We start from the raw sequence: 25,353 nt of genomic DNA, 5'->3' as shown, positions 1-25,353 counted from the left end.
AAGGATGCACTAAAATCTCCAGCAGTCAGTTTGCATTAGTGTCTTGGCTGGCCTTCCCTTGCCAGGCCTTTGTCCTGAATCAGAGGTGGCGGCTCTAAGTGTCAGCTTGATTAGGACAGTGATGTGCATGCCGTGCCACTGCAAAAACCCATCAGGATAACAATATTTCACGCTCTGGTAGATGCTTTACAGTGTGTCAGTAACATCTGATGCCTCAATGCGATTCACACAGCCAAAACTCAACCCTTTAGCTCACAACAGCAAATCTGTGCTGTTTAAAGAGATGCAAGATCACGACAAGCATATATGATCACAAAAAAGTACTATATATACACAAAAATGTATGTGAAAATCAGTGTCAAATTTCCTGAATGTCATGATGAAACTAGAGAAGTGACAGGAAGCTGCCCTGCCATCCTGCTATTGTGTTTAGATGCTGAGTTGACCACACTCGCTCTTTTTTGATGCTGAGAAGAAACATAATCAGATTCATTTCAACTTCACAATATCACACTTTAAAAAAAAAAAGTATAGACTTCAGAGGAATTAAGAAGGATGTAGAATGTTCATAATTATGTGATAAAATGAGTCATGCTGCTGTAATTTGTTGCTGTCTTCCCAATCTAACAGTAATAAATTATCATACTTTTTCTAAATAATAATGTACATTTTCAGTCTTTGAAGCCTAGGCTAAGTTTATGTAAGACAAACTTCAATGTAGGCATGACAAAGCCTGAAAAAATCTGAAAGTTAAAAAAAGCCTAGAAAGACAGACAGATAGACAGACAGATTAATATACAGATAGACAGAAAGACAGACAGACAGACAGATAGACAAAAAACAAAGACAGACAGACAAAAAACACAGACAGATAGACAGACAGACAGACAGACAGATAGACAAACAGACAGACAGATAGAGATAGATAGATAGATAGACAAATGGACAGACAGACAGACAGATAGACATAGACAAATGGACAGACAGACAGACAGATAGAGATAGATAGATAGATAGATAGATAGATAGATAGATAGACAAATGGACAGACAGACAGATAGACAGAGATAGATAGATAGATAGATAGACAAATGGACAGACGGACAGACAGACAGACAGATAGAGATAGATAGATAGACAAACAGACAGACAGATACTGTAGATAGACAAATGGACAGACAGACAGATAGACAGACAGACAGATAGATAGACAGATAGATAGATAGATAGACAGACAGACAGACAGACAGACAGACATCTGGTTCAAGAGAAACACAAAAATCATTATCGCTCACTGGGTTAGATGAATCCTGCCTGTTTCCTGAACAAATTAATTTTCAAAAACAACTCATTAATATGACATGCTTAATATGTGCATAAAAAAATTCTCAGTAGGAGGGTATGATAATGCACTGTGGTGCATTATGTTGTGATTGCTTGATCTATTTTTTTTATTTTTTTTTTTTTTATCTAATTTTACTTGTTCATATGTCAAAAATGTTGAGAAAACATCACGTTTCTGACTGAATCTGATTTAAATTCATTTCCCATCAGCACAACAAGGAGAGCTTAGTCAGCGGAGCCCTTTCCTGTAGACTGCATTGCAATAAAACATGGATAAAAAGGATCCAAGCCTTTTTAAATTGTCATCTCAGCTCTAGAACAGGGAACTCACACATGGTTTTATTATGTGGCTTCACCTTCGGGTCTCTCTTCAAAGGGCCCGAGTAAAGGCGGGAGTCCACGGGCTAGCAGGAAAATAAATTTATGATGTCAGCTTAAAAACCTCTAATGACTTTTCAGAATACAGATTACAAACCACAAAAAACTAAACAAATGCTGACAGTCAAAGTTTAAAGTGCAGTATATAGTCTTTCTTTAAATATTCTGTATTTGAATGGCTCAGAGATAAAGGAGAACTAATAGGCTGAAATATCTGTGGCTGAGTTTGTGAGCTGCTCAGTGCACATGAGAGAAAAGACGCTTCAAGCCCACATTAATATTCATTGGAAGTTGCTGAGGAAAAAAGGAGGTTCACAAAAGAGTTCGCACAAACAGCTCCTAAAGATCCGCTTGGTCCTGTGGTGACAAACTGCCATCAGATCAGACAAAACTAAAATAGGGGCAAGTAAATTCAAGTAGAACTGTCTCGAACAATGCTCAATTTATTTGTAATTTTTCCTGAAAATGTTACTTTTGAGCTAAAAGTCATTTATTTAAACAGTAACACTTTACAGTAAGCTTCATTAGTTAAACATTAGTTAATGTATTAACATGAACTAACCATGAGCAATACATTTGTTACTGTATTTACTAATCTTCGCTAGCGTTAGTTAATGAAAATACAGTTGTTCATTGTTTGTTCATGTTAGTTCACAGTGCATTAACTAATGTTAAGAAGATTTTAATAATGTATTAGTAAATGTTGAAATTAACATTAACAAAGATTAATAAATGCTGTATAAGTGCAGTTCATTATTAGTTCATGTTAACTAATGAACCTTATTGTAAAGTGTTACCATTTAAACTAACATTAAAGACAAACAAATTTGATTCAAATACGAGTATACACGTATGTAGGCCCTTATATTTGCATATTACACAAATCCTTGTTTTTCTCTTAAATGCTAATATTTGTTGGCCAAAACAGTGTTTTGATATTTCTATTTCTATGTTACATTTGACCTTATTATTCTTGCTGTTTCATAATAATAATAATACTCTTTAAATGTTGCTGACAAGTCCACAATGTGCTGCGACAGTTTCCTATGGGGCAAGTTGTCACAGAGACCAACATGTGTTCAATGAACTTTTTTCCTGGAGGAGCTGTTTAATAGTTTCTTTCATTCTAAAATACTTAAATATTTGTACCTAAAGAAACTTAGACATTCAAAAACAAACCTCTGAGAAATATTTACTGTAATAAAAAGTGACAACTAGCCCCGGTCTCCCCTATATAGACTTTTAAAGTAAATACATAAAGATTCATTTAAATGATTAAGAGAGTTTAGAGAGACCGATAGGTAACAATGTTACCGCTCAGTGAACTTTCTTTTTCATGGAATTGTGGGTGGGCTTGAAAATTTGAAACGATACTAGCGTTACTAGATACTTTTTACATAAAGATACGAATGCCACATAAAACTGTGTTTCTGAAGCTCAGGGCCTGTTTAACAAACTTCCTCCCTTTATTAGATACATGGAGGGGTCATATGAGGGGCCGAACAGTTTGAAATCCTTTGTTTCCAAACTGTAACTCCCATAAGGCTCTAAAGTAAATATGCGCAAAAACAACGGCGCATGATAAATTGTTGTGAGCACAAATGCGGCAGTTACATAATAAAGCAGCGAATCGATGATCTTTTCTACACGCCGGAGCCGCTCCACACAAATATCACGTTCAAAGACGGATGCTACAATATCAAATCAAACTCACCAACTGGTCCTGGGGTCGACAGTGATTTCGCCAGCGTCCTCCAAGCACTACAGAGGAAAAGAAAAAGAAAAAAGGAACGGGAGGTGTGCGGTGGACGCATTCTTACAGCGGCATCGTCAGATAGTCCTTAAGTAACAGTTCATCCATGTTTCTTTGCGGGATGGCAGAAGACTGACTGCTCTAAAGTGCGGTTGCCACGGGTGCCCACTCCCTTCCCGAGTAGGGCTGCTCCGCTTCTTTCAGCCCTGTTGTCCCGAATGGGAGGGGGAGATCCTTGAATGCATTGCTCCCGCGCGCCCTCTGTCGCCCGAGACTCGTACAACTTTTGAAATTTGAATCAGTTGACAACCGTTTCCAGTGGATTTTTTCTTTCTTTGGTAATTTATAAAGTTGTACACATATATAAATGAACAGCGCATTTGAGAAATATGATTAAAATGACTCACACGAGGTAAAGATGGCAGACAAGTACAGCTTCAGCTAAACTACTGAGTGCACAAGAGCCACACACCAGTTTTATGACAACAATTTTAGGTTAGACTATGTGGTTTTTATTCGTATTACTCCTACTCTGTTCACAATATTTTGACTCACTAGTCATATGTACTCACACCCTGAAACTGTGCACGCAAAAAACACGTCAAATTTGTTACTCAAACCCAAAGCATTGTAGTTTTCACACTTCAGTGCAGACAAAACACTTTAAAGGGTTAGTTCACCCAAAAATGAAAATTCTGTCATTTATTACTCACCCTCATGTCGTTCCACACCCGTAAGACCTTCGTTCATCTTCGGAACACAGATTAAGATATTTTTGTTGAAATCTGACGGCTCAGTGAGGCCTGCATAGCCAACAATGACATTTCCTCTCTCAAGATCCATTAATGTACTAAAAACATATTTAAATCAGTTCATGTGAGACAGTTGTTCAATATTAATATTATAAAGCAACGAGAATATTTTTGGTGCGCCAAAAAAAAAAAAAAAAAAAAACGACTTGTATAGTGATGGCCAATTTCAAAACACTGCTTCCTGAAGCTTCGGAGCATTATGAATCTTTTGTGTTGAATCAGCGGTTCGGAACGCTAAAGTCACGTGATTTCAGCAGTTTGGCGGTTTGACACGTGATCCGAATCATGATTTGATACGCTGATTCATAACATTCCAAAGCTTCCTGAAGCAGTGTTTTGAAATCGGCCATCACTATGTAAGTCGTTATTTTGTTTTTTTGGCGCACCAAAAATATTCTCTTCACTTTATAATATTAATATTGAACCACTGTACTCACATGAACTGATTTAAATATGTTTTTAGTACATTAGTGGATCTTGAGAGAGGAAATATCATTGCTGGCTATGGAGGCCTCACTGAGCCATCGGATTTCAACAAAAATATCTTAATTTGTGTTCCGAAGATGAACGAAGGTCTTACGGGTGTGGAACGGCATGAGGGTGAGTAATAAATGACAGAATTTTCATTTTTTGGGTGAACTAACCCTTTAAAGGTGCAATGTGTAAATTTTAGCAGCATCTAGCAGTGAGGTTGCAAACTGCAACTAACGGCGCACACCCCTCCCTTTCGAAAAAGCTACGGTGGCCGTCTGGCCGACACGACAAAGATGTCGTCGTCTGAGACAGCAGTACATTAGCCAGTGAAGCAATGAGGTTTCCTCTTACTTCTAACAAAGAACGGTCTCTGCTTCTTATAAACCAGACGACAACTCGTGCGTATTCAACGCAGTGACGATGCAAACTGCCTCTAAAATCACCAACGAACATAATGACAAAACGCGATCTGTAGAGCAGTTTGTCCTTTAGGGCTTCTGTAGAAACATGCCGGCGCATAATGATGACTTGACATGGAGGGGGACCCGCGGTGTATGAGATAGAAATGACTCATTCTAAGGTAATAAATACATAACGGTTCATTATGTAAGGTCTTTAAACACCACTGAAAACATAGTTATGTATATTATATTGCATTTCTGTCAATAGATCATCCCAAATTTTTCTGCACCTTTAATGACTGAAAATTAAAACAACAACAACAAAAGACACCAGAAATTAAATGACTTAAGTTACAATGGTTGATGAAAGTCAACAAGCATTATTTATTAAGTATATGCATAATGAATTTCTCTGATGAATGTGACTATTTACATTGGTTTTATGACTTAATGTTCATAGCCAGTTGTACAGCTCAGTGATCTCTACTGATAATCAAAATGGACTATCACCTTCCTGAAATACTAAGAATGTTAACAAGAGCAATGGGTTGGAGACAATGCTATTTTTTTTATCTACTTCTATTTCTGCCTAAAGCTATATGCAGGGATGCAAACAGGTAAGAGGGAAAAAAGGTGAGAACATTGCGTGGGGCGGGGGCATGCTTTGCACGATATGATATATATATATATTTTTTTAAATTTGCTTTACATGCTCATTTGTAGTTACTTTAAGGGATTTTTAATTTATTTTTAATACCGTATATATCCAAAACTGTAATGCAGGATATTTAAGACAATATTGGCTGATTAGATGGCAATATTGAGCTAAACTGCAAACTGTTTGCCCTCTCTCTCTTTACCATTCCCACATCTCAGACCTCAAATCCATAAAATATTCCCTGTTAAAGACATTAGTTTTTAAAGTAAGAGTAAAGGAAACAATGTACAGTACTCATTGAAACAACCAAGTACCCTTGTAAGACCCCCCACCCCCACCCCCATAAAACACTTTTACATTGGATCTATGCAAATCCCATAAGTGACCTATTTTGATCTCAAAAATGTGAGTTGTCACTGAAAGGTGAGGAGTTTGGTTACCTAATGCCTGCAACTCCATATAAACCACCATGATACATATTTAATAAAACTGCAGAAAGTATTTAATATAATATAGCAAACAAAGTTTAAAAAGCTTTAAAACATCATAAATCTCAAGATTTGCAGTCTGACATCTCGTTCTGGTCACCATTCAGGTGCTGCGTGTCATCACCATCATCGTCACTTGGAGGACGGTTACGCTTGAAAAATCCCACCTTAAAACAATGTAGTATGTTAACATGGATGGAGATTTATGTGGTAAGCTTGATCACATGTGTTTGTTTGCTTTGTTATGTAAGACAAAGCACCCTCTGCTGTTCAACATATAGAAGTACCTTCCAGAAGATTGTACTCAGGGCAGCCAGTAGAAGGAGCCCAGCGATGACTGACACTACTATCCACCAAACAGGAACCTCCTCTTGTCCATCTGGGCGTCTCCACACTATATTTGTGTGTGTCTAAATAGTTTTTATGAGGAGATTTAAAGGGTTAGTTCACCCAAAATTGAAAAATCTGTTATGATTTACTCACTCTCATGTTGTTCCACACCCGAAAGACTTTTGTTCATCTTCGGAACATAAATTAAGATATTTTAATAAAATCAGAGCTAGTTCTGTACTCTCCATTGACAGCTATGCAGCAACCACTTTGATACTTAAAAAATTCATAAAGAGATGGTAAAACGACTAATCCATATGAATTGAGTAGTTTAGTCCAAATTTTCTATAGAGACACGATCGATTTATATGATATACAGATTGAATTTAGGCATTTATTCATATATAAACATTGATCAGCCAACATGAACAGAAGCTCTACCAAACCAGTTTGATGTGCAAAAACAAACCTCATTGGTTCTTGCGGAAGCTCAAACGTGCTGTGTAACACACAAGAATGAACATCATTGGTTCTCGCACGTCAAGCAAGCATGCTGTTTCTGTTTACACAACTGATATGTGCGTTGATGAATGTTTATATGTGAATAAAAGCCTAAATTCAATCTGGTCAGCATATAAAGCGATCGTGTCTCTTCAGAAAATCTGGACTAAACAGCTCAATTTATATGGATTAGCTTTACGATCTCTTTATGAACTTTTTAAAGCGTCAAACTGTTAGTTGCGTAGCTGTCTATGGAGGTAAAAAAAATCTTCATCTTTTGGGTTCCGAAGATGAATGAAAGTCTTGCGGATTTGGAACGATATGAGGGTGAGACAACATTTTGCATATATTACATGATATAACCCAAAGAACTGAAGACTCACCTGTGCTTTTCCTCTGGGCAAGACAACTGGCTGGATTTTTGAGGGCACATCTTTCACCTCATAGTGAGCCGTGGAGTGAAGAACGTAATTTACATATGGTCTCTGAGCAGAAAACGGAGATACAAACAGGGAGAGAAAGGGTTTTGAATATTAGACAACTTCTAATATTTATGTTTAGGGTTTGATCTTTAAAAGTTTGGCCCACCTTTAAGAAGGTTTGTACCCACAGCCTACTCATCACTCTTACAATGGCCCTCTCATCTCTCTGCAGTCCCGCAGCCTCACACTCAAACAGAAGACATTGGTCACCACTAGAGCAGTTCTGCACAGTGAGAGATATAACAATATTTAACAATAAATTCATTACAATTTTAAAATAGAATTTTATGAGGCCTGAAAGATGAAGGCATTTAAAATAAAATGAAATAAAATATACAATATTGTTCAAAAGTTTGGGTTCTGTTTTTAAATTATTTTTTAAAGTAAGGATGCATTAAATTAAACAAAAGTGGCAGTAATGACTTTTACATTGTTACAAAAAAATACATTTCAAATAAATGCTGTTGTTTTGAACATCAAATAATTCTAAAAAAAAAGTACCATAGGTTCTACAAAATATTAAAGGGGTGGTTGATTATGATTTCACTTTTTTAACTTGAGTTAGTGTGTAATGTTGCTGTTAGAGCACAAACAACATCTGCAAAGTTATGATGCTCAAAGTTCAATGCAAAATGAGAAATTTTCTTTTAAAGAATTCTCTGTTTAAGGACTACAAGAAACGGCTGGTAGGGACTATAACGAGCTTATTCCTGGATTAGTGACATCACAAACCCTACAATTTACATAAACCCTGCCCCCGAGAACACGCAACAAAGGGGGTGAGGCCATGCTGTGCTGCTTTAGAGAAGAGGAAGAGTTGTTGTAGAGTGTTGACAATCGTCATTTTGGCTGCGTGAGATTCTCCAGCTTTGTTGTTGTTGAGCAACCGAAGCGCGAGCTGTTAAAGCTCTGCCGTCTTCTGGAAAGATGGCTGGGAGCAGCAGCTCATTTGCATTTAAAGGGAAACACAAAGACGGTGTGTTTTTGCTCACGCCCATATAGGGGCAAATTTGACAAGCTATAATAATTTATCTGTAGGGTATTTTGAGCTGAAACTTCACAGACACATTCTGGGAACACAAGCGACTTACAGTAAAAGGGGCATTATAGGAGCACTTTAAGCAGCACAACTGTTTTCAACAATGATAAAAATAATAATAAATGTTTCTTGAGCACCAAAATAGCATATTAGAATGATTTCTGAAGGATCATGTGACACTAAAGACTGGAAAATATTTATAAGATATTACAACAGAAAACAGCTATTTTAAATTGTAATACTATATTACAATATTAATGTTTTACTGTATATTTGATCATAAAAATGCAGCCTTAATGAGCATAAAAGATGTCTTTCGAAAACATTTAAAAAATCTACTACCCCAAACTTCTGAATGGAAGTGTATATACTGTATATATGATAGAAGGTTCTGTACCACATGGACAGTATGTTGCCACTGCTGCTCATATTCTGTTTTTTGCGACAGGTCGCGTTTGTTGAAATGATGAACTTGGCCTATGGTGACGTTGGAGGACTCCAGCTTCACCAACTGTGATAAATAGGTAAGGTAATGGTTATTGCCATTTAATATATGGTATTATGGTATCATTTATTCAGTATTATCAGTTATTATAATGTACATGGTAACACTGTACCATAGTATCACCACAGTACATTATTGTTAGGGTAAGAGACATTGTTTACACATATTGCTGTTCTTTTTCAATCGTAATAATAAAGCGTGTTAAGATTATATTTTTCAGACAAATGACTTAATCAGAGGATTTAGTTTCAAAATCATAGTCAGTAGGGGGCACTCTCACCCCACGTGGGTCGATGTTGGAGTAGTCTGTTTGACAGGAGATGAGTTCTTGGGAGGCATTAGCAAACACATACAGCAGATAGGACTCATTTTGTGAGACAGGAAACTCCAGTGTAAGCTTTGCATTGACCGGACTAGGACCCATGTTTCTTAGCTGAGACAGAAAAGTAGAAACTTGTGCATAAGTATTGTAAAACCGCTGAAGTGAAGGTGTTAACAATAATCTTAGACTGAGCATATTACCTCATATACATGCTCTACGAGTGGGCCTACTTCATTTATGTCTTCTGGATAATCCTTTGGCTCCCATTTAGCAATAGGCAGGACACAGTCAACAGGAGAAGAGACTCTGTAATTAATTCAAGAAATGGTCATTCAAACATAAACCAAACCAGTTTTACATTCAAAAGAGTGTGAAAGAAAAAAAGAAAATTTAGCAACTATAGTGAAAAATGTTTATACATTTAATTTTAAATATAAGCTACTGTTCAAAAGTTTGGGGTCGGTAAGATTTTTTTAATGTTTTTTTAAAAAACATGCTCACCACGGCTGCATTTAAAACATAAATTATAACATAAAGTGAGATAATGATTTGTAACGGCTGAGTTTAGAACATACATTTTTTTACTGTCACTTTTGATCAATTTAATGATTCATTGCTGAATAAAAGTATTTATTTCTAATATATATACACACACACAGCATATAAATATAAAATATGTTAAAGTCTACTATTTCTGATCGCTGCTTGTTTGAGGAAATGTATTCTACTTTTCAACTTACAAATCATTATCTCACTTCTGTTTTATGCTTTTTTGTAATGGGGGGAAACAAAGTGATATGAAAAATATGAAAAATGACAATAGCACTAACCCACGCATCTCCAGGGAAGCTGCAGCATTAACATTAACCTGTAATTGGACCAGGTTACTGTCTGGGTTCTGACTGTTCTTACTGAAAACAATAAGATAGATCAAGAAGAAGAAACAGAAGATAATGAATCATTGTCATTGTGGGCAAAATGTAGCCTACCAGAAAGCATTTGTTATGGAACAGACAAGCTAGCAAAAAAAGAGACATCATTTTTTTTTTTTTTTCTGTTTTGTTAACAGCACAGATGGTGTGTGTGTATATGGATGATCACACCTTCGTATTTGCATTTGGAATGTGATGTGGTTCTCCACTTGTTCCAGGCCACCCATGCTGAAGTAAAGACCTGCTTTCAGCTGAATGAGAGAAAACAGCCGAGAGCAAAATGTTCTACAACAGGCTCATCATGACTGGTCAAATCATCTGAGGTGGGTTATTATGTTGATTATGTCACCCTGACCTGATGTCCACCCTCCATGGGGTTTCCTAGATCACAAACCACAATGACTGAGCCGTTCTCCTTCTTCTGACCACAAACCAAGTGACTGAAGTCCTGCACAACACATGCACAACACATTTTACACCTTATGTGACACAACCCGGCAATAATGCTACTATTCACAAGAACATAAAATGAGCGTGCTGACAGAAAGAGGACAGTCAGATATCATTTGTTAGGCTTGATCTAGTTGTCTGGCCAGTGGAAGATAGTTTCATAAAAAAAATATGATCTGTTTGGAGATCTGGTTTTTGTGAAGACTATAAATCGACAGCTGTACCTTCTGAGTTATTGTTAGCTAAAACAAATAAAAATGGATTTTGTTTATTAAAATAAAGATAAAACAAAAGAAAATATAAATATTAGTGGAAACCTTGAACTTAAAAACACTTAAAAATGAAAATTAATAACGTTGCTTTGGCAACTAACTGAAATAAATAAGCTTACTTTGAAGTAACAACATTACTAAACATACAACTGAAATAAAATAAAGCTAAATAGAAATGAAAACAAAAACTAATTAAAATGACAAAAGCACATTAAATTACAAAAAACAAACTAAAATTTAAATGAAAACTGAAAATATAGCTTTAAAAATTAAAGCTAATTCACAATATTAATAAATAATATAATATAAAGGTATATAAATAAAACTACGAAACATCACTGCCTTGATAGCCTAGTCCATACCGTGGTTAATTCTAGCTAAAAATGATATGTAAAGCACCCAACACAATTCGTTTTTTGTTTTGTTTTGTTTGTTTTTGCTGTTTAGAGGCATATTTATTATTATTATTATTTTTTTTTTTATAATGCCATGGTAATCTCTGTGATTGGTTTCTACAGGAAAAGAAGGAAAATAATGAAAAATATTTGAAGTGTCTGAGGACTGGCTTTCTTCATGTACAAAATATCTCACTGAACAGACTGTACGAAATGAATGACCTGTGGTCACATTTACCGTGGGCCCCATTGACTTCCATAGTAATTTTTTTCCATACTATGGAAGTCAATGGGGCCCATTAACCGTTTAGTTAACAGCATTCTACAAAATATCTTCTTTTGTGTTCAACAGAAGAAAGAAATTCATACAGGTTTGGATCAACTTGAGGTTGAGTAAATGATGACAGGATTTTCATTTTTTAGGTGAACTATCCTTTTAATGTTCTGTAGCTTGTGATTTTGTCAACAACAAACAGAAAAATGACTAAACCCTCACCTGCCGGTTGCTCACAACACCCTGATAGTGTGTGTGTGCTGGCGGGCTGATATATAGCTCAGTCTCGTAAGCTCCCTCTCCCTGATTTTCGGCCTCGATAATCAGCAGCGCTGGATTCTCATCGCCGATCAGGATTGGTTCTGTTGACCTGTTTTAGATAAATGTTTGCTTGAGATAAATGTCTGTAACTGTTTCATATCTATAACTCATAGTGTAGGTAACAAAGCAACTTACGCTACTGCTTTCAGCTTCAGGTCTGGAATACAGATGTTATCATGACCACAGTTTAGTATTATCCTTGTCTAGACACAACAAAAAATTTCACCAGGTTCATGTTATTGGATATGTGCCATTGTAACAACAAAAACGATATGTTCCAGCCTTCACCTGTCCAACAGCGACACTTTGTCCATGCAGCACTGCATCTTGGGAGTCAGCCAGGCTGTAGTTCACCGAGAAGAAGATTGGACTTAACTTGTCCTTAAACTCAGGCTTAAAAAGAAAGGATTGAGATGAATGATTATTCATGGAAAACACTGCAACATTAACATCTTGCATTTTACATAAAAAAAGCACTTAGAATATTCAGTGTTTTTTGCATCAAGAAGGTCACAGGACTCGTGCTTCTTATCCACAGGTCACATTTCAAGCGTATCAACATTTTGAAAATAACTGAATGATGAAACACACCAATAGGTAGGCCGTGAAGTTCCTACAGACATCTCCAGAGTTTCTTTGCACCGTGAGTTGGAAGTATGTGTATGGCTGGTTGGAGTCCAGTAGGAGGGTTCGTCTGGCCATGTTCTGCTTCATCCTGTCCAGCTGAAGCTCAGTGTTGAGCACTAGAGGAAATATTTTACAAACAGCTGAAAAACCTGATAACACTTTTAATGCACCCTAAATATTTTCTTTTAAGACCCTTTATATGTACAATAAGCTGAATTCAAAACTCTAATAAAGGCTAGTTCACACTAAGGATGATTATGGAAGTTTGTTTCCGCCATGAAATAAAAAATAAAAAAGGTAACCGACTATTTATCTCACAATTTTGACTTTATTTTTCTCGCAGTTGCGAGTTTATATCTCACAATTCTGACGTTTTTTCTCAGAATTGTGAGATATAAACTGCGTGTTATAATGTCCAATTGTAAGGGAAAAAAGTCAGAATTGCGTGATAAAAACTCGGAATTGCATGTTATAAAGTTTGAATTGTGAGATATAATCTCAATTCTGAGAAACAAAAAGTCAGAATTGCAAGTTTATATCTCGAAATTCTGATTTTATAAGATGCAATTGCAAGTTTTTTTCATACAATTCTGACTTTATAAAAGGCAATTGTGAGTTTATATTTTGCAATTCTTAGAAAAAAGTCAGAATTGCAAGTTATAAAGTCAGAATTGCATGATAACTTGATTGCGAGAAAGTCAGAATTGCGACTATATGCAAGTTTATATCTCACAATTCTGACTTTATAACTCGCAATTTTGACTATTTCATGCAATTCTGACTTTATAACTCACAATTTTGACGATTTCATGCAATTCTGACTTTATAACTCGCAATTTTGACGATTTCATGCAATTCTGACTTTATAACTCACAATTTTGACTATTTCATGCAATTCTGACTTTATAACTCACAATTCTGACTTTATATCACGCAATTCTGACTTTATAACTCACAATTCTGACTGTATCACGCAATCCTGACTTTATAACTTGCAATACTGTCTTTATATCACGCAATTCTGACTTTATAACACGTAATTGTGAGTTTATATCTCGCAATTCTGAGAAAAAAAGTCAGAATTACAAGTTTATATCTCGAAATTCTGACTTTATAAGATGCAATTGCAAGTTTTTATCATACAATTCTGACTTTATAAAAGGCAATTGTGAGTTTATATTTTGCAATTCTTGCAAGTTATGAAGTCAGAATTGTGTGATAAAAACTTGATTGCGAGAAAGTTAGAATTGCTACTATATGCAAGTTTATGTCTCACAATTCTGACTATAACTCGCAATTCTGAGAAAAAAAGTCAGAATTGTGAGATAAAAAGTCGCAATTAAAATTTTTATTTTTTTATTTAGTGGCAGAAACAATCTTCCATAGATGATAACTATAACAGGTAAAGATATAGTTTTAAAAATCGTTTTAATTGTAAATGAATAGCAGAGTTCAAACCACAATTATATAATGGCACTGAGAAATGATATCGTTGGAATCACTTTCAACACATTTTTTTTTTTTCTTGCTGATGGATGGCAAAACATTGACAGCCAATCAAAATCCATCCGGCTTAAAAGAGCTTTAGCATTTAAAGCAGCAAACAACAGAACTGCAGTGCATGGATATAATACAGAACAAAATTGTTAGTTGGTGTGGATGCTAATACAGTCAGTGTTATAGTTATCGTTGTTGGTGTGAACAAGCCTTAAGTAAACTGGGCTACTGATCCAGGACACATTCTTGCATCCCACTGCATTTTTAATTTTAGGTTTATTTAAACATGCGCTAGCTAGACATCTGCTAGCGTAAAAACACATAGACATGTGTTTTTAAATGAAAAGCAGTTCTACTTGCTTCGGGACACTTGCATTCTGCTCCTTGGATCTTAATACTAAGTTGTGCAGTTGCATCCTTAATGGAAAGCTTGATGAATAAGGGATGTTTAATACTACAGTCTATTTCTAACTAAATTATTTCATAAGGATTACATACCAATCTCCTCAGGAATTCTGTGTCCGGATACACTGATGCATGCCATTATTACAAAGCTGTGGAAAAAGAGTAAACAAGTAGAGATGATAAATATTCTATAGAAGTACCACAACCATGTGGGTTAGTATTCAAAGCATGCAGAAAATATGGATTACATTACTGATCAATGTTAAGTCCTTGATGCATTGTGACCGTGCATTACTCTTAAAAAAGATGTGGGTGTTTCAATAGCTCACTGTACAATTCCTGACACGAACTCCTCTAATCCTTGAGAAGCTTTTTATAGCTGACTAATCAAGCATTTTGAATGCCAGCCTCTTGAATCATGATGATACAGTAAAGCTGTCTCTTGTACTAAGTTCAGAAGCATTACCAAGTAATGAAGGTGCTGCTCTGGTGGAGTTGGCAGAATTTGTCTTCGGGGTTCAAAAGTTCAGGGAAGAATGAGAGTCGAGCCTGTGTCCTCACTACAGCTTGTGCTCTGATAAAGTCAAACACATTATTGATCCAACACACAGAATCATAGTTCAGATCAGTGGTTCTCAACTGGTGGGTCACAACCCATAGCAAGGATTAGAAATGTTTTGCGATAGAAATGTTAAAAGACCAACAGTAACATCCAGTGATATATATACAATGTAAATTGCGGGATCTGAAGCAAATCCAGTTGAGAACCTCTGGTTTAGACCAAAATACTGAAAAGGATGAAGCGTATATGGCCATTTGAAAAAAAAAAAAAAAAAAATTAGGGGTATTTGCAGTAATGATGATGATATTAAATTAGCACCTGTAAGTTGCCACTTTGCTCGCACCCCAAGCACCAATGATGAGATCTAAAGGGGAAAAAACAAAGCATATTATATGTCTTGAAATTTAGAAATCTCTCTATCAGCAAACACCACAAAATGAGTAAACAACAGTGACTGAGGTACAAGACAGCCATGTTAAACTGGAGGAAAAGAAGCGTGGGGACTACTTTGTCTGTGATAAGTGACCTAAGACCACAGGAAAAGAGTGTCAAGAGTCCCTCTTAAAAGCTTGAGGTGCTGTGTGTCAAAAAGCATTGCCTTGTCCACACTGGACCCCAGTGTCAGATTCCTGTCTCATGGTGACTCTCAGACAGCTCTTTACTCTCCCAAGGGATTGTGGGAAAGGGCTGTTAGTGGAGATTGTTCACAACAGACATTCAAACTTTGAGGACAATCTCTCAAGCTTTTGTTGGCTCTACCATCCGGTTATTTGAGGTTATTGTCCTACAAGCATGACTCGTAGATGGCTATAAGGGGTTGTTGGGAAGGTTATGGTATTTTGATGCAGTAACCCAGCTGAGGTTTGCTGGTCAGATTTTAATGGAGGATAATGGGAGCTGTACAGTGATCTCGGGGTTCTGAGCTAACACAATGGTTGGAGGCATTATTTTTAAAAAATGTAACAAAATAAAAGTAAATGTATTGAATTAAGTTTAACCCAAAAATGATATCTGTCACCCTCTTGTTGTTCCAAACCTGTACCACCTCAATTCTTCCATTGAACAAAAAAGGAGATCCATACAATAAAAATGTTTACATGCTTTTATGGCAGCTGCATCTCATTGTACTGTTTATTGTTCCTTTTTTTGTGTTCCAGAGAAGAAATAATGCATGAATTCTTTTCAAATATTTTTAAGGAATATATCACATACCTGGATAGCCATTATCATCAATATCTGTCCCTCCTCTTATGCTGAAGCCAAACATTGGAGGATCTTTGAGGGTGCGAAATGGGCTCTCAATTACTTGAACATACTGGGTGGTCAAACCATCACTCTGACCAAGGTAAATAAACACTTGACCCCCTTCACCAGAGCCAGGTGCCCCCACAGCTACATCTGAGAATAAAGAAATATAAAATCACGTTTGCAGTTTATTTTTATTTAAAGGGTCAATAATTATACAATCATCCACCATCTAAACTGGGGGAAGAAATTCAATTAAGAGGAAAAAAATATATAAAAATGCCACTTGTTAACTGGTTTAACTGTTACTATACTATACTGCAATTTTACTTACTACACTGTAAAATTATGTATTTTTTGACAGTGAAAAGCACAAATTACCTTATTAACAGTGCAAATCTGAATTACAGTATATTTAACAAGAGAATACATGAGCTTTTGTAATAAAATATTGTTAAAATGGTGTTATTATACACTAAATTTGTGGTCAGTAAGATTTTTTTGAAAGAAATGTTAAACTTTATTCAGCAAAGACACATTAAATGTGACTTCGAAGTTTATTATTGTTGCAATGTTCTTTATATTGTTGTTCTTTTGACCTTTCTATATTCATCAAAGAAGCCTGAAAAATGTATCACTGTAACAGTTCCTGTTCTGTATAGTTTTACTGTCATTGTGTTCTGTTTTCCCTGTTCTGGTTTGCCTGTGCTTATTAGTTTCCATAGCTCCTAATTAATTACGCACATGTTTCTGTTCAGTTCATTAGCTCTCCCTTATATTTAAGTCCTCAGTTTCCTTTATTTATGGTTCTGTGTCGTTTATGTTTAGGTGGTTGTGTTTTTACGTGATTCTCCTGCTTGTTCTTTATTAGATTGTGAAATAAAGATTGTTGGTGCGTCCCAATTCGCGTACTTATGGAGGGGGGATCAGACTCCGATGTTAAATGACAAAATAACCATATACAATTCACGCACTACATGGATGAGTACATAGTGCATAAGTGCATAGTGTATAGTGTGTCGTTTGGGACGCAACTTGTTTATTCTCCTACATTATGCGCTCAATACCGTCACCAACACCTGACAATCACGGTTTCCACAAAAATATTAAGCATCACAATAATTTATAATAAGAATTGTTTCTTGAGCAGCAAACCAGAATATTAGAATAATGAAGGATCATGTGAAAATGAAGACTGGAGAAATTATAATTAAAAATTCAGCTTTGCCATCACAGGAATAAATTACATTTCAAAATATATAAATATATAAAACACTTATTTTGTTGTAATAATAATATTTCCTAACATCACATTTTTTTTTTTTTTTTGTCACATAAATGCAGCCAAGGTGAGCATAAGAAACTTCTTTTTGAAAAACATTCAAAAAATCCAACCAACCCCAAACGTTTGAACAGTACAGTTTAAGTAAAAAGTATAAAACTATAAAAGGAAGTTACCAGAAACTCCTCTGTAATGCATTGCTTCTGATTACATATTATTTAAATACATATGCTTCATTCTCCTTCCCATGATACCTGAAACGTTGTCATTATAACAGGATTTTTTACAGTGTAATCTCATGGCGATGCACAGATAAGCACTGTTACTCAGTATGAATCTGATTTATACTGTCACAGCTGAAGAACACCTGACCCATTTAGGTCAAATCACTTTCAGATGCTGCTTTCATAACTGAGAAAAATGAGATGGCTTGAGCTCCTACTGTTATTAAGTGACAAGATTCAGTTGATTGTAACTAGAAAAAAAAAAAAAAAAGATTCTGAGGGTGATGAATTGTATAACAGCAACCACAGTGCCTAATTTAACACATTACCATCTGTAAAGATCAATGCCTGGGGCAACTGCCAGATTTTCCTTCTAATTCGTGCTATGTCTTCATTAAACCCCTGTGGCTGTTCATTTTGTACAAATGGTTTGTACTCAGAATTATCAATAATAACATTACACTGCATGTTATTTTCACAGTAAATACTACTTTGTAATGTCAGAGTAGTCCTCACCATTAAACCCATCATGGTCGATGTCTCCCAAAGGGGCGATAGCGCTGCCAAAACGCCCATAGGCATATGTCCCTGTCAGCATCTGGTTGGGCCTGGAGGAGAAGAAGAAGCCCTTTCTTTGCAGGTAAACATATACTTGTCCCACTTCTCGAAATTTCTGATTGGACAGCTGCTCCATAAAAAGCGGCGCTCCAATCAGGATGTCGTCCCACCTGATGACCACAGAGGGGATATAATTCATCTCAATAAACATTTTAGAAATTCTCATGAACTACCAGAAAAAGAAACTGGTCTCTGCAGGAATCATTTACCCATCTTTGTTAATATCTGTTACTGCCACAGAATGCCCAAAATAAGATGCTATCTACAGAAGACAAGACAAAAGGTAAAGTTACTACATTTCATCTTTAGTTTGTGTCCTTATCTTGACAACATACACTACTGTTTAAGAGTCTGGGGTCGGTACGATTTTATAATGTTTTTGAAAAAAAGTCTCTTAAGCTCACCCTGCATTTATACGATCAAAAATACAGTAAAAACAATAATACTAATACTCTTAAACATTGTTACAATTTAAAATAACGGTTTTCTATTTTAATATATTACAGTGATGGTAAAGCTGAATTTTCAGCATCATTACTCCAGTCTTCAGTGTCACATGATCCTTCAGAAATCATTCTGATGAAAAGAATCTTTGATGAAAAGAAAGAATTTTTTTTTTTTTTTTTTTTTTTTACATCTATTTGAATTTTTTTAATATCTTACTGACCTCACATCTTTGAATGATAGTGTATAATAAAACCATTTTAACAATAATTTACTATAAAAGACAATTGTCTTGTTAAATATAAATGATTTTCCACTGTAAATTATAAGGTAATTTATATTCTTTACTGTAAAAATATATAATTTTACAGTATAGTAAGTACAGTCAAATCTTAAATCTAAGACATTATAAAAGTCTTTCTTTACTGTCACATTTGATTGATTTAATACATCCTTGCTGAACAAAAGTATTCATTAAAAAAAAAAAAAAAAAAAAAAAAATCTGACCCCAAACATTTGAACATTAGTGTAGCCTACAAATAATAGACACTATTGAGAACAATTTAAATACAATTTTACTGGTTTATATCCTGTATTACAGATCAAATAACCACAGATACAAGTTTAACCTGGGTGCCACTAATCGCCTTCATGATTTGCAGAGGCACTGTTGCAGCGTTTATTATTTTGACCTAAAAAAAGAACAGTACAACGACTGATTACACCGATTAATTCCATAATCAATTGTATAACTGTGCAAGAGCATAATTGGAGTGCATAATCATCTGCGTAACAGTGTAAGAACACTTACAGAGCCTGCAGTGTGCAGATCGTTTGGGACCCCAACGACATAATCTGCAATCATTATCAAATAAAGAAAAGTCAGAAAATAATATTGCGTATAAGAGCTGCAGACCAAACTCATGTTGGATTTAAAAAATAAAACATAACAAGTAAGATGGCTTATCACCTGGGATGCGGTCTTCATTAAACTGCCCAGAAGCAACAGAGTATCCTATGATGCAAAAAAAAAAAGGCAAAACCTCATTGGATGTTTATCTCTTTATCACTTCATTATTATTATTATTATTTACAGTCTTAGAGGAAAATATGTTTCTATATGGGACCTTAAAAGCTTCTGCTAGGTGCTTCAAGAAACATTTCTTATTATCATCAATGTTGAATTGATAATATGTTTGTGACCATGATACATTTTTCCTAAGAGTGTAGCTTTTTTTGGTCTCCGTTTCCAATGACAGCTGTCACATCTTACCCAGATACAGGTCGTAGTAGTCAAGTCTTTGTGGTGTTTTGGTCTCACCGCTCACTGAGTGCTTGGGAGAGAACGTGCTGCCACTTCTCATGATGTTTGCAAGAGATGCAGTGATGATATGACCTGAAGTAAAGAGAAAAGCTCCGTGACACACTTCACAAAGACATATAAGGTGAAGATGAAGGTGCTCTGTCAATGCACGTTTAAAACAAAAACCCTCTTTTCAAATGTTTGAATGACAGTGAAGACAGCCTTGCTCTAGTGGTGACATTCTTTGGAAGGCTGCCTCTTCTACGTAGCTTTTCTAACATATTTTACCTTGAAAATAATAGCCTCCTGGTGCACCAAGTATCACTCTGCCATTCTGTCACAACCAACGCAAGCAGTTTTTACATGCAGGGGAAAAAAAGAGATATCAAACTATTTAATAGATAGCCTATTTATATGGTATTGTATATAATGACATGCAAATACATTCAAATTTGCAAATTACTCCACTGCCAGAATAAAAGAAGCAAGTAACCTCTGTGATGTCTGTGGTAAATCCAGCCTCACAGTAACGCCTGTCAGGATCTGCACATAGGGATTTGATCATTATTGGTCAATTAGAGTGCTATTGGAGTGCTTGAAACATTAGGCGTCGAAGAGTAATCACAATGTATTGGTATTTCACATTTATAAACAGAGCTGTAAATCTACAGCAGTTACGTTACTCTATGTAACAGCGGTAAATTCAGTGTCTTACAGCCTCTGGTGTAAATCGACTCTACATATTCTTCCCTGCAGGGGGCGTAGTTTGCCAACTCTCCTGTTCGCATGTTCAAAAGCTGGCAGTTCCCAACAGGTGTATTCATGGCCTCCTCTTTTTCCAAAAGCACGTTCCAGTGAAACATAGGGGCACAGGCCTACCTCATATGAAACATGAAAAACGCTCATAAAGTAACCACAGCCATTCATTTATTCAAAATTGAAAAAGGTAAAAGTAAGTTAGCTTATAGTTCTTTCACTATACAGTATGTAACTGGAGAAGAAATTTGAAACATTAAATTAACATAAACATGTCCAGCTGGCAATTTAGGACAAATCAGCAAAATAAATACATATATTAAATATAATGTTTCAACAGTGTTTTCAAACATTTCAGTAATCTCCAAAATTACAAGTTAATCAAATCGCGCTAACAAATCGACTCCTGTGAACATTTGCTTGAAGAGGTAACCCTATCAACCCTATCGTTATTTGACAGTACATCTACAAAACGTAAGTATGCCTACTTAAATTATTTCCCACTTTATGGTATATTTACAGACAACAAAACATAGGTTGCTGTTTTGTTTACATCTTTACAAAAGCTGACGGTTAGCTTTCAGTGTTTGAGGCGGCAAAATACAATTAGCTACGGTTGCTCAAGACAAACCTGAAACAAATCCCTTCAAAGGTCCCTGAGTAATTCGCATAATATGACCAATTATAACAAATTATATCAAACTTAAAAGAATATACGGCTTTGGCTAAAGAAACAACATGGTTAAATTCTATTAACTAACTTTTGTGAGGGTGGAAATGCAGTAACTCACCAAGATGAAGTTGTTGTAGGTTCGAACTGAAGCGCCCAGCCACTGGTTTGATTTGTGAGCCATTAGGAGCATGTTACCAAACGTGATGTTTTCATCACCTATGAAACATTAATTGAGAGAAGAAAAAAAAAAGGAATGTGGTGGAATTTACTTTTATTACATAATGCATACTTAGCCTACATACTAAAGGATGCTATACTCACCTTTTTGGTCAAAGTTTAATGTCTGACACGATTCTCCGCTTGATGTCCAGGGACACATGAAGACAGAGCCGCCATGAGAGATCCCAGGCTGGCTGGTGTTTGCTCTGGGTGCTCCAACCACCACACTTATACTGCAGGGTGGAAACCAGAGCATACATAATTAGAAATTTCCAGTTTAGAGTGACAAAAATGCATGATTCATCTATGTTCATAATTTATACATTGTACACACACACACACTACGTTTCCATGTTTTAATGGGACTTTCCATAAACATAATGTTTTTATATTGCACAAACTATCCCCTAACCGTAAACCTACCCATCACAGAAAACTTTTTGCATTTCTTACATTTTCAAACAAGCAAACAAACAAACAAAAAATGAATATGATTTGTAAGCTGTTTTCCTCATGGGGACCATTAGAGTACCTCAGGGATGACGTGTTTTTGTAGGCAAAACCCGGAAGCGAGTTAGCATTTTAGGACTTCCGGTTCCATCGCCCTCAAGTCTATGGGTTTTTTGAATGGGTTTTTGCTAAATCGCCTGAAATAAGGTCTGTGTTTAACAAAGCCTCTAAATATTTTCACGTTTTGATCTATGACATAAAACACACCAGTTATAACCCGCTTGTGATTTTTTTTAAACCTTTATTGTATCTTAAATACGGCGGTTGCTAACAAATTGCTAAAAGGGACTACTTCCTTTGGCGGGGACTTTAGACGTCATCATGACAAACAGGACATTTGGACAGCATTTCTCATGAAAAAGTGAATAAGTATTCATACACAGCGCAGATCATAATCAGGGAGCATGTTTTTAAGTAAAGTTGTTTTCTAATAAAGTTTGAGGAAGCTTGGTGGTGGTGACGTTGATCCGCGACCATGGTGTGCTGTAGTCCGTTTATAGCCTACTGTTAGCTTTTTATATCTGACGACTTTATTTAGGCTTCAAAATGTATAAATGTTGTGTTAACTTGTAAAGATTATCTTGATAGACAAAACGTGTAAGTGTCATAACCCTTTGTTAAACACAGAGCTTATTTTTTGCGATTTTCCAAAAGTCTATGGGAAAAATGCATAGGCTTTCGATCGAGGGAACCCGTGCGCCGCTAACTTCCGGGTTGGCCAACAAAAACACATCATCCCTGAGGTACTCTATTGGGTATATGACGAACATCACATGACCAAACCGGAAAACTGGGCTCATTGCATCCGTTTGTTAGAAAACGTGTTAACAGCAGTATGAACTGAACTATTAAATATCTAAATATTAGTGTGAAGAAGAAAAATTAAAAACGCTTTTAAATATCAATCTGCATATGCGGGGGACATCAGTTATGCTCATCTTTGCTCGCTCCTTTTAAGTTACCTTGAATAAAACAGCTAATTTTTCATGAAGCACATACAAAAGACCTAAACCGGAAGAAATCTAATCTGTTTTACAGAAAACAGAAGTTAGATTGCGCGTAACCCCTATATCCCCACGAGGTCGAAGATTTCTGGTATTGCCATCCTTTTGGGGTGGTTTTTCCCCATAATGTAGGGAATACCTAAACACCCCCCCCCCCACAGTTCAAAAGTTTTTATTCAGAAAGATTGCATTCAATTGATCAAAAGTGACAATAAAGACATTTATGTTACACAAGATTTCTATTTGAAATAAATTATATTCATCAAAAAAAAAAAAATAAATAGATTCATGAAAAAAAAGTATCAAAGTTTCCACTAAAATATTACGCAGTACAACTTCAAAACTGATAATAATATGCAATGTTTCTTTATCACCAAATCAGCATATTAGAATGATTTCTGAAGTAATGGCTGCTGAAAATTTAGCCTTTTCATCACAGGAATAAATTACATTTTTGTGAAAAATATTAAAATAGACTGTTACTGTTTTTACTGTATTGTTGATCAAATGAGCATGGTGTTTCAAAAACATTTTAAAATCTTTCAGACTACAAACTTTTGAATGGCACTGTATAATTGTAGCATCAGTATCAACATAATTAGGTGAAGGGTTTAACAGATTCTGAAGGAATCAACCAGCTAATCCATATGCAGAACGTTTGCTGTGGAGGTCAGCAACACTCACCTTTTGCTGCTTGACTGATAAAAGTCGACTGAGAAACCAAAGTAGCTGTCCTCAGGGCCAGAGAAGACGGTGTATTTGTTCAGATCCAGGTTAAAGCCACTGATGTGATTTGGATACATGAATATGAACAAATATCCAGTAAAAAACAGCAGACTGACTTCCAGCTTTTTCTTCATGTTCTGTGAGATTTTTTGAGTCGTCCAAAGTCGTTCTACACAATTCTGTCTGCCACTAGGAAGAAGTTATTCTGTCCCTTTGGGAGAGGTCTGTACAACTCCTTATACTACTCTGTGGTTATTGGAGTTAATATGACACTTGTGGGTGTTTGTTTTAGATGTGCTTCCTTCAGATAAATGAGATACGTCTCATGGGTTTCCTGGATGCTCAGTAAGTGTTTTGTGGTATGTATTATGAAGAATTTGTCATTTTAAATGAACACCCAGCTATGCCGTTCAATGAATCTACATTATAGTACAGAAATTAAAAATGCTAATGTACCAAAAAAAAAAGAAGAAAAAAAAAGTAATTTGAGAACACCTAAAAATAGACAAAAAGGAGGAGTATTTTCAGAAGTGACAGCAGATAAGACACAGAATTGTGTAAGCAAAGGCCATGCTCAGGAAGTCACACCCTAAGAGACAACACACTTCCAATAAATATAGCTACTCATCTAATTGTAAAAACTTTCTTACATTTTTCAATTTTCTTTTAGAACTGTTGCAGATTTGGGTCTGAGTGCACCCTGAAGCAATTCATCTGCTCTTTAAATATGAAAAATTGACTTGCTGTTCAAAATGCCCTCCAATAAATGTATTAGTTGTTGTTTATCCATCTAGGTCTGGCGGCTGAGTGAAAGTCTTTCCTACTCTCTTTATTGCATCCTATCCCTTGGGGACATACTCGGTCAGATTAAGTACTGTATGTTTGGGTATGTTTAAATGTGACCTTTTTCTGTGCTTTTTCCAGTGCATGTCAAAGAAGATGTTTTTCCTGTTTTTGCTTAGTGAAGTTTCATTGTCATTGTTCTTTTTTATTCACTTTATTAGTTTTATTTCAACAAACAAGATGTATGTATATATTGTTTGATTGTGATTAGCATTAACCATCCACATTACAATTACATATAGGCCCGGTTTCACAGACAGGGCTTAGCCTAAGCCAGGATTAGG

At 35.7% G+C, this 25,353-nt stretch overlaps 2 protein-coding genes across 4 annotated transcripts in view; both read right to left on the bottom strand.

Annotated features, from left to right (window-relative positions):
• fam171a2a (family with sequence similarity 171 member A2a) overlaps positions 1–3,689 on the bottom strand; it is a 38,864-nt gene extending 35,175 nt beyond the window's left edge. For 2 of the 3 annotated variants that reach the window (XR_007928812.1, XM_051886300.1), the window contains exon 1: positions 3,437–3,688. Coding sequence is in view for 2 of the 3 variants with exons in the window: in XM_051886300.1 (XP_051742260.1) it covers positions 3,437–3,536 (100 nt within the window). In the remaining variant the exon portion in view is untranslated. Of the gene's footprint in view, positions 1–3,436 lie in introns of all 3 variants that reach the window. The other variant, XM_051886301.1, reaches the window with a different exon arrangement.
• Positions 3,690–5,526: 1,837 nt separating this feature from the next.
• Positions 5,527–24,465, bottom strand: itga2b (integrin, alpha 2b). Its single transcript, XM_051888398.1, has 30 exons — positions 24,185–24,465; positions 22,089–22,219; positions 21,886–21,983; positions 21,054–21,213; positions 20,832–20,881; positions 20,627–20,672; positions 20,309–20,431; positions 20,006–20,050; positions 19,847–19,890; positions 19,665–19,727; positions 18,801–18,853; positions 18,490–18,701; positions 16,435–16,620; positions 15,541–15,586; positions 15,127–15,234; positions 14,754–14,809; positions 12,723–12,874; positions 12,420–12,524; positions 12,267–12,334; positions 12,033–12,180; positions 10,775–10,867; positions 10,591–10,670; positions 10,318–10,398; positions 9,688–9,793; positions 9,446–9,598; positions 9,058–9,171; positions 7,728–7,844; positions 7,523–7,624; positions 6,596–6,718; positions 5,527–6,475 (listed from the first exon to the last, which is right to left on the bottom strand). The coding sequence occupies exons 1-30, from the start codon at positions 24,358–24,360 to the stop codon at positions 6,374–6,376; spliced, it is 3,141 nt and encodes a 1,046-aa protein (XP_051744358.1). The 5' UTR covers positions 24,361–24,465; the 3' UTR covers positions 5,527–6,373.
• Between the last annotated feature and the right edge of the window lie 888 nt (positions 24,466–25,353).

This window comes from Ctenopharyngodon idella, chromosome 3 (assembly GCF_019924925.1).
Source record: "Ctenopharyngodon idella isolate HZGC_01 chromosome 3, HZGC01, whole genome shotgun sequence".
Classification (NCBI taxonomy): Eukaryota; Metazoa; Chordata; class Actinopteri; order Cypriniformes; family Xenocyprididae; genus Ctenopharyngodon; species Ctenopharyngodon idella.
The sequence above is the reverse complement of the archived record's forward strand: the minus strand, read 5'-3'. Positions and strand labels throughout refer to the sequence as shown.